This window comes from Myotis lucifugus, unplaced genomic scaffold, assembly GCF_000147115.1.
Source record: "Myotis lucifugus unplaced genomic scaffold, Myoluc2.0 scaffold_80, whole genome shotgun sequence".
Lineage (NCBI taxonomy): Eukaryota > Metazoa > Chordata > Mammalia > Chiroptera > Vespertilionidae > Myotis > Myotis lucifugus.
Genome location: NW_005871128.1, coordinates 2413769 through 2427809, shown reverse-complemented (window position 1 = coordinate 2427809; position 14041 = coordinate 2413769). Strand labels below are relative to the sequence as shown.

General features: G+C 39.0%; 1 protein-coding gene across 10 annotated transcripts in view; it reads left to right on the top strand.

Annotated features, from left to right (window-relative positions):
• DST (dystonin) overlaps nucleotides 1-14041 on the top strand; it is a 421009-nt gene that overhangs the window by 342860 nt on the left and 64108 nt on the right. For 9 of the 10 annotated variants that reach the window (XM_023755570.1, XM_023755569.1, XM_023755575.1 and 6 more), the window contains 8 exons: nucleotides 1802-1963; nucleotides 3510-3680; nucleotides 5954-6120; nucleotides 7374-7533; nucleotides 7730-8056; nucleotides 8579-8663; nucleotides 10065-10306; nucleotides 11230-11436. In XM_023755570.1, the coding sequence (XP_023611338.1) occupies nucleotides 1802-1963; nucleotides 3510-3680; nucleotides 5954-6120; nucleotides 7374-7533; nucleotides 7730-8056; nucleotides 8579-8663; nucleotides 10065-10306; nucleotides 11230-11436 (1521 nt within the window). Of the gene's footprint in view, nucleotides 1-1801; nucleotides 1964-3507; nucleotides 3681-5953; nucleotides 6121-7373; nucleotides 7534-7729; nucleotides 8057-8578; nucleotides 8664-10064; nucleotides 10307-11229; nucleotides 11437-14041 lie in introns of those variants that run through there. The other variant, XR_002829777.1, reaches the window with a different exon arrangement.

Sequence of the window (14041 nt, the reverse complement as noted above, 5' to 3'; positions counted from 1 at the left end):
GAGAATAGAACTTTTCCCTGAATCCTTATATACCAGACAAGTTCTTGGGCTTAAGAATGTAGCAGTCCCTCCTCCTCTTGTGTGTGTGTGTGTGTGTGTGTGTGTGTGTGTGTGGTAAAACATATCCACAGCGATTCATAGAAGTAGTAACTTAGAAAGTGGTATGGAAAAGAAATAGAATCATAATACAGCACCAAACTCTATTTTTACCACCTTGTCTCAACTTTGCATTGCCTTATTAAGTAAATTTATGCCTTTTAAAAACTTACGGAAACTTGTGTTTTTGTTCCTCAGTGACTTGGGGAATTCTTATAATTTGTTTGATTACGTGAATATGGTATTGTTATATAGAAACAGTTCTCCAGTGTGGAAATTGTCTATATAGGAGGGGACTTCTAGAGGAAATGATCATTTATTTGTTTGCTGTTCCTTAATGTACTCATTCATACAATAACACGGAAGTAGCCTGCTTTGGGGCCTTGGCCAGAGTCGAGAGAGTTTGTCTCCTGCAGCCTCTGCATCTTTCAAAATTGTTTTCCACACGGTGCCTGAATTTTATCTTAAGTACTGTTTTGATATTTGCCTTTGTTATGTTTTGTATGTTCTGCTTAACTGTTTGTTCACTTGGGCTATTGATATATTTGTATAGTGCCCTATAGTATAACAGCTCAGAACCAAAACCTTGTCTTACCTTACTATCTTAGCTGAAACTTTCCTTTCTGAGTTAAATTAACTTATTTTCTTTATGACATCCTTTAACTCCTGTATTGAAAACATTTATATTGTCTATGAAAATGTTGATCTACCCCCCCCCCCCAGTATAATCTGTTTAGGGGTTGATATCATTCATTCCAAGACATAATACTATTTTTCTATACTGATGTTTATTTGGCAAATAATCATCAAGTACAATATTGCATGTTAGGTACTATGGGAGGTCCAGGGCCTGAAACTATTATAAGGAAAAGAGAACTTTCTGCTTCCATGGAGCTTGCATTTTGCTCTAACACGGTAGCTCTTTGGACAGTTACAGGCAGGCAACCAGGGACTGTAAGTTGGATGGGAGGAGAAGTTCTGGAAAGCTGCTGACAGGGGAGGCAGTGACCAAAGCGTAACCACAGTTGCTGTGCTAGTGGTATGTGTGATCAGGTCCTGAGGTCCTGGGGTGAGGTCTACATGCCTCTTGCAAGCCTATTGGCATCTTGATAGAGATTGAGGGGGCTAGATGTTTAGGGATATATACTTGCCTATGCCATTTTTTCTTTTCTGATCCCTGTATTTTGGCCCATCTGGCAAGTCATAGATTGGCATCTTGGCTCACTTCATCTTGTCAGTGATTCATCAAACTTTAATGCCAGCCAACAGCAGGCATTTTTAGAAGAGCCTATAAGAACCCTTGCCCAGTAAACGGGTTCATCTTGGACCCATCTTATCATTTTGTTCATTAGCATTTTTCGTACATTTTATACTATAGTTAAATTGGAATGATAGGAAATTTCTAGTGGTATGATAATGAAACAGTAAAGAGAGGACATACACTGTTTTCTTGGTTTCATAGGTAATCTGATTAAATGCACTTAGACTATTATTTTGTATTCATGAATAGTGTTAATAATTAGTATTATGAGTTTATATTTAGTTAACTTTCTCTTATTAATAAGGTTGCTATGATATGAATAATATCATAGCAACAAAAATTATCTTTATCTCTAATGATTGATATCCAATCACTGAATCAATGTTTATATTTGGTGGTTATTAGGTCATATAATTCATATGATTATTGCTCTTCCAACTGCAGGTATTCCAAAAAGAAGAGATTGAACCCTTGCAGGTTAAACAGCAAGATGTAAACTGGTTGGGCCAGGGCCTTATTCAGAGTGCTGCTAACAGCACCAGCACCCAAGGTTTGGAGCAGGACCTGGACGATGTCAATGCCAGGTGGAAGACTCTCAATAAAAAGGTAACTTTCCCTTCCCCTTCGCTGTCCTTTCTGTTTGTTATCATTCACTAGCATTTGTTGTGACCACAAATCGTATTTACAGTAGCCAGACTTCCCTAAACATGTCCACTTTTTTATATTGCTATAAACTGGATGGCCCAAACTCCAATGCCTACAGGGCTTGTTAGGAAGCATAAATGAAAGGAGCCAGCTGGAGGAAACAGGGCCTCTCCCTGTCATTATCTTGACTTTGATAGAGGCACAATAGTGCAAGGGTAATGGCAGGTGGCCCATGACACTGTCCTGTGTTGAGAGACCCCATGCACCTCTAAAGGCACAGTAACCACTTAGCTCCAGCAAAGATTGCCTTGTAGGGGTCTTGCTCACTGTTGCCAAAGAGTATATTTACTTTCAAGGAACCTGGACATCTCAGTTTTTTAGTGAAATCTTCTAACTTTCAAATGTCAGCAACTAATTCCACTGTATAATAGGTCACACTATGCAAGTGAAAGCAACTATGCCTGTCTATCTGCACTGGACTAAGGGTTGCCACCCTCCTGATAGACCATTGACAGCAAATGTTATTTTACTTATAAGGTAGAGATTCCCACCTTTTAAAAAATACCCATGTGGGAAATAAAATATCTCCAAAAATATCTCCAAAAAAAAAAATCTCCTTAAATAATAAAGAGAGAATGCTGACACACAATAGCAGATCTTGACATGACATAAATTATCAGAAAATTGTTATTAGATGGCAGTGCCTATCTGGTGGTGGTGGTGATTGTTCGCATACAAATTTTGCTGCATTGAAATCTTAAGCATCGCCAGGTCTCAAACCCACATTTATCATTCTTTGAAGTCGGATTCATATTGTAGTGCACTTTGAACACAATTGGAATGCAGTGTCAGATGAAAATATATTCCATAGTGCTTAAAATATCTTGCCAACTACTTTTTTAGTCCAAAAAGGAGATCTATGAGAAGGGCAGTAGGGTATTGTAGGACCCAGAGATTCCATTTACTAGAAGACAAAGGCCCTGGTCAGTTAAATAAGGACTCAGAGCTTGGAGCTAGCAGAATTTAATTGGATACTTTATAGTTATTTTGCCTAGCAAAACAGAATTTTCATTCTCTCTGTTATAATAGTTATTTTTTAATCGTCTTTTTTATCACTATTTCTGATATGCATCAGTAGGAAATAAAAAAATGAATCTCAAGGATAATGATAAAAGTGACTAATGCGTTGTTTCTTTCAGCAGCCTGAAAATATTTCAATCATTCATTGCTAATCATAAATGCATTGGATATTTCCAAAATCGCAGAGATTTTGTCTTTTACATTGACTGTTTTTGATGGCAACCTTATCTTCTTGGCTTACTTGCTAAACATTGATGCTATTCTACCCCCATCCTGTCCACTATCTATGCTTTGGGTAGATTTTATATGAAAAAGAAAAGAAAATTTGTGACCAAATAGGAAGATAAACATGAAAAGTGGTGGCCAGTAGGCAATTTCATTGTTTTATTAAGCTAGTAAATAAGTGGGACCAACTGGAACTTTGCAGGTGGCTCAGCGAGCAGCCCAGCTGCAGGAGGCCCTGCTGCACTGCGGGAGGTTCCAGGATGCCTTGGAGTCCCTGCTCAGCTGGATGGTGGACACCGAGGAGCTTGTGGCCAATCAGAAGCCACCATCGGCCGAGTTCAAAGTGGTGAAGGCCCAGATACAAGAGCAAAAGGTAAGTCAGTGAAGCTTTTGTATTATGTTTCCTGTGCCATATTAATAATGAGACTCTCTTTATTTATGTTAGTAGGATATCGCAGTTAACTGGTTGTTGATGTTCTAGACATTATTTTGTTGTCCATTTAACAAATATTTATGGAACCATGTGCCTCGGATCAGGCGTTGTTCTGGGTGCTGGAGGTATATCACCAAATAAGAAAGATAAAATTTCCTCACTGAGTTTACGGTTTTGTGGGACAGGAGCAACAGGGGGAGAGAAACAATAAAGCGAATAAGTAAATTGTGATAAGTTAGCAAGTGATAAGTAAAGCAGGGATGAGAGATGAAAATTAGAAAGTGATAACAAGAATGAGGGGCAGGAAATGCTAGAGTGAAGGGTGTGTGTGTGTGTGTGTGTGTGTGTGTGTGTGCAGTTTTAAATAGAGAAGTCAAGGAAGAAGGGGACTTTGGACAGAAATATCACTGTTCCCTTATATATTAGGTTGATCATATGAGATTGCATTTAGTATAGATTAAATACTGAAGAAGCAAATATTTGATTCACATATGCTAAGGAATGTGCTGTCGTGTCTTTTGACCCTCGGTAAGGACCAAGTTGGAAAGACACACTCATTAGAGGGGTGATGTCTACTTGGGACCTCACATACAGTTGTGCTCCCACTGGTGCTGGTCACTTAGGTCGCATTTAGTGATGTTCTCAGTACTAACTTGTCAGCCATGACATGAAAGGACATGTGGGAGGGGCCTGGAACACAACACATTGGTGAGATTTCTCCTGGATGAAACCTTAAGAAGAAGAGAATGGAATAAGAAGCTTCATTTAATTTTGATATTCAGAATTTTGAAGACTTTTGTATTGGGAAATTAACCTATTAGAAATAGATTTAGAGGTAAGAATTAAACATCACAGGAAACACATTGCATTTAGGCAATTTTTGAATAATATGTATAATATGTAATAAAATAATATATAATATATATAATATTCAAAATATATAATATATAAAATAACTGCTGCCATTCGCAGTTTAATTTAAATCTTTATAATTCTCCCAGAGTTGTTGAACTTATGCTTAGCCAACAAAACCTATTTGCTGATTTTGCTTTCTTAATTGCCAGAGGCTTTGCTATTAAAGTTGATCAAAAGTAATCCACTTAAGTAGTTTTCTTTACTGCCTAAAACACCTGGTGGACTTTGATTTTATAATGACTCTAACCTGTGTCAAGAGTTTGTTTCTTCTTTCTAAATGTGTGTCTCTACCTCCTACTTTGTTGGTCTTGATTACAAAATGAAAGTGAGTGAATGCACTTTTGGCTTGTTACTTCTGGGTACCCGTCCATGTCTTTACTCCTTAACTGTCTGTCAGGATCAGATTAAGGAAACAGTGAACTGGTTGGTGTTTTATCCCCTGTGCAATCCTCATTGTTGTTAGTTAACATGGCGCCTGTGCATAGATAGCCTTGCTCATGAAATATTTGCTTGTTTAGGTAAGAGCAAGGGAGCCCTGAGCTCTGCCCACCTATATGAAACATTCCATTCCAGGCTTCTTGAAGTATTTACTTAGAATTGAACTGAATTTTTGTCTCCTGCTGCTAAATCCTGAAATATTAGTCTTATTTAGCCAGCTTTGGAGAGTTCTCATACATTCCACCCCCTATTCCTTTAGGGAGTGATATTTAAAAGCTCTTGTTTGGTTTTCATCCTCATGGAGGATTTTAGGAGCGAACCCCACCCGGTGAAAAGAGCCGAGAGCCTCTGCTTTTGCCTCACGAGCTTTGTGAACTTGGTCTGTGTCTCACCTTCTCTGCCTGTACTGCATTGTTTAACACCGGAAAAGGTTTTGAAAACAGTAATGACTTATAATAATCTGTTTTGTCTTCATGGGACAGATAATTGTTGAATGTATAGGACATTCCCATTTCATTACAATAATGGGAAATGGTCACCATCAGAGAAGTGGAGTTATGCTAAGCAGCACCTTCTACCCCATTATTTCACATTAAAAATTATTAATGAGTGGCTTGGCGGTCTTATCAATATTAGTTTCATCCACCATGAAAAGCCCCTAACCCAGTGTCTGACACAATCACAATGAGTCATTAAGCAAAATGAGTTACTCTTAAAATCCTACTTTTCAGATCCTTTTGCATGTGAATTCATACAACATATATATTTTGGGCACATAACAAAAGTGCCTAGAATAGATTTTTCTTTATGTTGATACAGTTATTCCTTTGACTTTTTTATATTTATTGTTTTCTTTCAAGCTTCTCCAAAGATTGTTGGATGACCGCAAATCTACTGTAGAGGTAATCAAACGGGAAGGAGAAAAAATTGCTGCCACAGCAGAACCTGCAGATAAAGTAAAGATTTTGAAACAACTGAGTCTCTTGGATAGTAGATGGGAGGCATTGCTTAATAAAGCTGAAACAAGGTAACAAATACTACTTCCGATCTTTTTGGGAGAGAAGCAATGGCTTTAATACAGATATTTATTTGGTAATACTTTTCTTACGTTTATCATGTGAACACAGATAGCAAGGGCTGTGTGTGGTACTTCTCTCCTCATTCCTCTAATGGTGTCTTATAATCACCAAACGTATCCCAACTCTTGGTTTTAAGAAAAACATTTCTCTCAGGGGTGATTATTCATTTGTTTATTACATAGTTATTGCCTGCCTGCTATGTGTCAGGCGCAGAACTGGGCCTTGGGTTACAGGGATGAGCTGGACAGATCATCTGTGTCCTCAGATATGGTACAGTCTAGTAGGGTTTTATAGCACTGAAAAAGTAATGACAAATGTAATGCTTCAAAGCAAAAATACAGGGTGCCATGGGAGCATTTAATAGGAAGAACCTAGTTTTGGGGCAGGGAATTGACAGCTAAGCTATCTTCCAAAGGAGGAGTAGGAGTTAGCTAGGAAACTAGACAGGTGAATGGCTCCACTTTGCACTCAACATTGCTGCATTTCATTTCTGCATTCTCTCCATTTACCAGTTTTTGAGTAGTAGCTACATTGAAGTGTAGCCACATAGATTTTTTTTTGGGTTGAAAATCGATGAACCACTGGATAGAATATTTCCATACATTCCTACCTCCTTTGGAGCTAAAATGGTGAAAAGAAAAATTTGGCTGACTTTGGATAATGGAGTAGAATTAATTATAATTCTAGGACCATAGAATAAGGTGCTCCTGAAGAGCTTAAAGGTTTCATGTTGACCTATAAAACATGTCAGTAGATTATTCCTTCTCTGTAATGCCCCAGGACACTGTGCCCTGGCTCCCATGGGAGATACTCTCTACTTTTTTTCTATAAAAAATGTGTCCAATAAATATTATCTTATTGTCATTATTATTGATGATACTGTTGTTATAACTTTACTATTGTTACTATTATTATAATAACTATTATCATAACTATTATTATTTTAAATATTATAACTAAGGTGCTAAAGACTTTCATAAGATTCAGGCACTTGAGGTTGGTCTGTTGTTCAACTTTAGTTTTATTTAATAGAACTATTTTAACATGTTCTTTAAATGTGAGCGATATTAATTTTTAGCCCTAGAAATTTTCTACAAAAAAATGTTTGGAACAGAATTCAGAAGCAAGAGAGTGAAGATTTTTGTTGAATATTTCACACAGTCTTCATCCCTAAAGGACCTTTATCTTGGCACATTTGTAGGAATCGTCAGTTGGAAGGTATCTCGGTGGTAGCACAACAATTTCATGAAACCTTAGAACCACTGAATGAGTGGCTTACAACCATAGAAAAGAGGCTGGCGAATTGTGAGCCCATAGGAACCCAAGCGTCCAAACTGGAGGAACAAATTGCACAGCACAAAGTAAGATACCCATCACACATTAGTAAGATTCAGTTCTCCATTCCCTTCTTGGTTTTATGACATAAATTTGAGTTATGTATTATTTTTTTTATGAGTAATTGTGAATTAAATCCATTTCAAATGTCAACTCTTCATTCTATTTATGTTTTTATTTTTATTTGTCCATTCTGTTTCTCTTTTTTAAAACTTCATTTAGGCCTTAGAAGATGACATCATCAATCACAATAAACATTTACACCAGGCTATTAGTATTGGCCAGTCCTTAAAGGTTTTGAGCTCCAGGGAGGATAAAGATATGGTGCAGAATAAATTAGACTCCTCTCAAGTGTGGTACATTGAGATTCAAGAGAAGAGTCACAGCAGGTCTGAGCTCCTCCAGCAGGCCTTGTGTAATGCTAAGATTTTTGGGGAAGATGAAGTGGAGCTGATGAATTGGCTGAATGAAGTACATGACAAACTGAGCAAGCTCTCAGTCCAGGATTACAGCACTGAGGGTCTGTGGGAGCAGCAGTCTGAACTTCGGGTATTTTGATTTATTTTATTTTATTTTATTTTTTTCATTTTGGTTGTCATTATTTTCTGAGTCTTCCTTATTTCTGTATTATTTTATGTTCGTTTTGATTTAGGTGTATCACTGTACTCAAGAAATACTTTGTGTATACAGATTATTTTTAGTGAACTAACCTTAAAAAAGAGATTGAATGCATCCCATAGCCGATTTTTCACTTTTCATTTCTTATTTTATTGCCATATGCAAAGACCCATAATTAACTAGTGCTCCAATATCTCCACACAGCTCATTTCATAGGGCCCTAAGTATTTTCTGAAACAGAGAGTGCTGTCAGTTGTGGTAGATTAACCTGGGGCCTGGGCCACAGTGACAGAAAGAGGAGGGTAATCATGGGGACAATAATGAATATTTGAAAATGTGGGTGTTTACTCAAATATATCTCTATAAAACCTAATTAAAGTCCTGTAATATTAACTAATGCTAATGTGTATTTAATTTTTCTTTCCTCACATGAAAATGGTACCTGCCTTTTAGGTTCTGCAAGAGGACATACTACTCAGAAAACAAAATGTAGATCAGGCATTACTAAATGGTTTAGAACTACTTAAACAAACAACAGGTGAGATATCTTTTAAATTAAGTAATTACAGAGTCAACATTTAGCATTGCTTTCAAATTATTTTAGGAATGGGGGAAAACAAAAACTTTTTCATTTGTGGGACACTCCAAGCCTTCATTCTAGAGAATGCTTTGAAGACAGACCAAGTTGGGTGGGAATGTGATCTCACTTTTTTTCTCATGATCTCACTTGAGTTCTTAGTGGAAGTTGAGTGTATTACTCATGACACAAAGCATTGTGGCACAGGAGATGGTCAGAGAAGCTGACGCTGGCGTTACATTGGTTTTCCACTTGCAGAATGCTGTTCTTCTAGATGAGCGCATAGACTGTAGACAATATTTTTTTTATATATTTTAAGACAGACTGCATTCAGTGATACATACTGTGGCTAAACCCAGGTGTCATATCTTCATGGTTGAACTTACTAAAGAAACAGATACAACCTAACTTGTTTTAGTAATTCCTTTGGCTATGGGAAAGTTTCACTAGACCTATATCCAGTTCATGTGCATGATGGAGAAATTCATTATAGTATCTAGAGCCTTGAACTCCAAGTCTGAAGCCCAGGACACAATTTCTCTGTGTGTCTGAAAATGAGATAGAGGAATCATGCAGATTAGTATATTATTTTTAATATATGCACACATATATGCCAGGCACTGTTCTAAACACTTTGAAAATATATACTCATTGAATTTTTATCACAATCTTATGAAGTAGGTTCTATTCTTATCCTCATGTAATGATAAGTGGCCAGCAAGGGGTTAAGTATCTTGTGAAAGGAAACACGCCCACAAATTCAATGTTTTTAGGCCATGAAGTCAGTATTTGAATCCAGACTGTTTTTAACTCCTCTGCTTGAGAGCTGGAAACACCATACAGAGAGATACAAAGGTGATTCCACATAACTGAAGGCACTGTGGTCCTTTCCAGTTTTCATATTTGCATTTCCAGACCTATTAAGATTTTCCAGAAATCCTGGGAAAGGTTAAAACCCAGAAAAGGGCCTTTCTTGGGTCAGAACTTGTTGTTTTCTGTGTTTTTAAAAATATTTGTTAGTGATTTCAGAGAGGACGGGAGAGGGAGAGAGAGAAGCGGTCAATGATGAAAGAGAATCATTGATCAGCTGCCTCCTGCTCGCCCCACACTGGGGGTGGAGCCTGCAACCCTGGCATGTGCCCCGATGTGGAATCGAACTGTGATCTCCTGGTTCATAGGTCGATGCTCAACCACAGAGCCATGCTGGCCGGGTGGGTCAGAACTTCTTTAGAAAAATGTTTTCTAAAGTCCCCCCATCCCCCCAGAAAATCTCATCAGTATATAATAATAGCTGAAGAAACCCTTCCTTTTGCCCCCTCTCTTTTTCCTTTCATGAGCTATAACATGCCTTTGAAATTTTAGGTGATGAAGTTTTAATAATTCAAGATAAATTGGAAGCCATTAAAGCAAGGTACAAAGACATTACTAAATTGAGCACGGATGTAGCCAAGACCCTGGAACAGGCCCTGCAGCTTGCAAGCCGGCTGCACTGCGCACACGAGGAGCTCTGCACCTGGCTGGACAGAGTGGAGGTGGAATTGCTTTCATATGAGACTCAGGCTCTGAAGGGAGAAGCTGCAAGCCGAGCGCAAGCGCGACAAAAAGTACGCTCTGATTTATGCACCTTGGACCCGTTGGTTATCTTGAGGGGGCGTCTTATTCACACAGGAATGAAGTGATATCTCTCTCGTGTCATTACTAGTATGCTGAAGGATGCCTTGGTGGGCGGGGACCCAACAGAAATTGGCAGCAGGTCAACTGTGTAAACTTTTAGGAACCCAGAGATGAAAACAGTGTATTATAATTTATTTTCAGAGTCTTACAGTTTATTACACAAGAGACAGGATGATGAAAACAGAAAAATAAAATCAAGGAAAAGGATCACCGTTTCCAGAGATGCACGTAATTTGGTTAGAATAACACTATTTTTATGAGACAGATGCATAACTTGAGGTGGCTTTTAAAATTATATTGCAAATGTGGTCTTCTACCCTGCTAATCATCTTTTTTTCAGAGATATCAGCCTGCCTTTATCATCCCTGAAGTATGATCATATGTGGGGGAAAGGGAGTCGGTGAGGTCAGGCTTGCTGAGCCTATTATGATTCAGCTGGGATGATTTAAAGCCAGTGTGTCCTCATTTCGAGGGTCACTTGATTCTGGCTTGGACTTCCCTCTTTATTTTACTTCCATGGTACCTGATGACTTAGGGGTTACCAGACAGCAAAGAATAATACAAGATAACTGCCTGGTTTTGTTTCCCAGCTTATAGACATTCAGATTAAATTTCAAGGGTGAAATCTTGCCATGTTGACAAATGAATTGTCCTTCAGAACTTTTCAGGAAACACTTTCCCTTTTGCTTGAAATAACAAAGGTTTCTAGAACTTAGCTGAAATCCAGGGCGCCAATGCATCGCATTCTTGGCCTGCAAAGCATGTTAGCCCCAAATACATTTAAAGGAGAAGCCTGTTCAGACATGTGAGCATTTACCCACAGGTTTGTATGCTTTCTTAATTCTGTTTTCAGGAGCTGAAAAAGGAAGCTAAGAGCTGCAAAGCCTTATTGGATTCCCTTAATGAAGTGAGCAGTGCCTTACTGGAACTGGTGCCCTGGAGGGCGAGGGAGGGGCTTGAAAAAATGGTGGCGGAGGACAATGAGCGCTACCGATTAGTGAGCGACACCCTCACTCAGAAGGTGGAGGAGATCGATGCTGCCATTCTGAGATCACAGCAGGTAGGGCCAAGTGGTTTGTTGTCTAGGCAATACATTTTCCCCAGTTGTTCCCAGAGCCTTTACCTGAACAAAGATTTCCGATAATAGTGTTTCATTCATTGGTTCTGCTTCAAAAGTGAAAGGAGGGATTTGAAAAGAATTTGGTTACTTTGACATCTGAGTGCAGGGGCACGGCTAATCTGCACATTGTCAGCAGCCATCTGCCTCTCTGTTTCCCAGACGGATCCTCACCAAATCAGCCACTGGGTAGATCAGCCCTGCTTTCCAAAGAAAACTCTTTTTGTGCACATATATGCACATGACGAATGCTAATGTTATGCATTGGCTAAGTCTAATCTGTATGCGAGTAAATATTTTGAGTGATCATGTACATCAGTTATTAACTGGTCATTTGCATGGAGCTATGGCAAAGAGAGGCTGTAGTCTTTCTAACAAGGACAGAGTTGTGCTGGTAGAGCTTTTTTCTGTAAAGGGGAAAATGATAGTTTTCCATCTCTCTGTGACTCACATGGAGTTGAAGTTCCAGAGAGTTTTATAGGCACCCGACTATTAGCCACAGCTCCCTCAGAAAATTGTGGCCAACGAAGGGGGGGGGGGGGGGTCCTGGAAATAGAAGTTTATAATACGTGTTTTGATTAACTTTTATTGAGATCTCTGGATATTAACATTAAGTCATCAGAGCCTTATTGCCAACTTTCTGGGATGGGGTGAGTGCAGTGACTGTAGAGCAGAGCGTGAGAAGGTGTCTGACTAAGCTTTCGCTAGTACCAGCCAAGAGCAAGAAGCACAAATCAAGCAGACTGTGTGGGAGCATCCGAAATTAATTTTCTAAGGTTGCCGTCAAAGTGTGATTTATATGGTTCTGGGGCACATGCTTCACTGCTCATTTCAGTGCTGCGCTCGGGAGTCACAGAAGCAGACAGAGTACAATGGTAGCAGAAGGCCTGCCTAAGAAATGTTTGCGGGGGAGGGCATTCATGCCCGCGGAATGTACTTTCACGACTGTTTTCAAATCTTGGGGGAACTGTATGCCTCATTATTACAAGAAAATAAGTGTGCTTGTTTGAGAAGTTTATTCAATTAGTTGAAAGTACTGAATTTTTTTTTTTCACTGAAATTTATTCCAAAGTTTCAGAATTGGCTCTGCAGACTTCTCTATAAATAGCAAGACAAATATTCTGTTCTCTTGGGAGTAGTTAACTGTGGTTGGCTAGTTCAGTGCAGCAAGATAGTACTAAGGGCAAGGTGACAGGCTGAGCTCGTGTTGGTTAGTGAGCTCAAATATGTGTCCAGTTCTATTCAAGGTTTCGCAAGTGGTTTCCAAAACACTTCTAGAACCCAAAATATATGTCCTTTAGGAAAATCACAATTATTTTTTTTCTGATAAAAATAATTCCTTGTAGAAAATGTTAAGATTTTCTGAAAGAATACAGACAAACCCGTGGAAGAAAGAATGTGTAAACAAAGTGGTCTCTATCCTCCCGGCCTACCTTCTGTGAGAGAGAGAGAGAGAGAGAGAGAGAGAGAATGTGGATAGTAAACGTATCTTAGTACCAGTAGGTCATACAGCTCATGTTCATGTCATTAATATCTTCTGGTTGTTCATCTGTATTTGTTCTGCATTTATGTGTGCATTCCTTTGAAATGCCTGCAAGTCTGTCCAATGGAATACCTCTAGTAATAAAAAAAAACACACAAAACAGTAAAATGAACTTAAGTCATCAAAAAAAGGAAAGAAAAGGAAGGAAGGGAGGGAGGGAGGGAGGGAGGGAGGGAGGGAGGGAGGGAGAGAGGGAGGGAGGAAGGAAGGAGACACACAGTTTAGAGCTGGGAGGAAAATGTGCAGTGTGGTGAAGTGACCTGCCTGTGGTCCCACAGCTAGTATGTGGTGGAGCCACAACCAATTTCACCCAGACCTCATTTTACCACCCTGGAGTGCCTCCTTATAAATTACACAGGGAGGGGAAACCCTGGGGGTGGTCCTTTTTTCCCTCACCTCCTTCATTAATCTGAAGGAAGGTGCCGTTGCTATAGGGAAATGGAAGTATGTAGTGAGGCTGTTTCCAGTTTATAAGGACTGGGAGCCATGAGAATGTAACACCAAAGGATCGTGGAGACCACTCTCCAGGCAAGTTTAAGAAGAATTTGGAACCTGCCTTTCTGATTTGGCAGAGATTTTAGTTTCACACTCAAAAGAGTAGTTTCTACATTCATAATTTTCAGGTTTATAAAGGAGCTAATATGTCACTGAAATTATTTTACAACCTTTCCCACGTAAAGATGTTTTGAATTAGGACCGGAGTGCAGTTTGATACTGAGATATTTGTTTTCTGTTTACCCAGTGATAATACATCATGAAGTATAAAAGGAATGTGATGCGAAATAAAGAAAAATCTTCAGACCTGATATTAGCCACGCGTTCTATACTATATACTTTTTGTGGTATATACAGATCATCTACCATTCTGTCTCTTGTCCATGTATAACATGGACATGATCTGTCCACAGCCCATCTTTCTAGACATGTCTTTAGACACATACACTTTGTGTTAATAACACTACTCCATCCCAGATCCCAACCGCCAAGATAACCACACCCACCAGT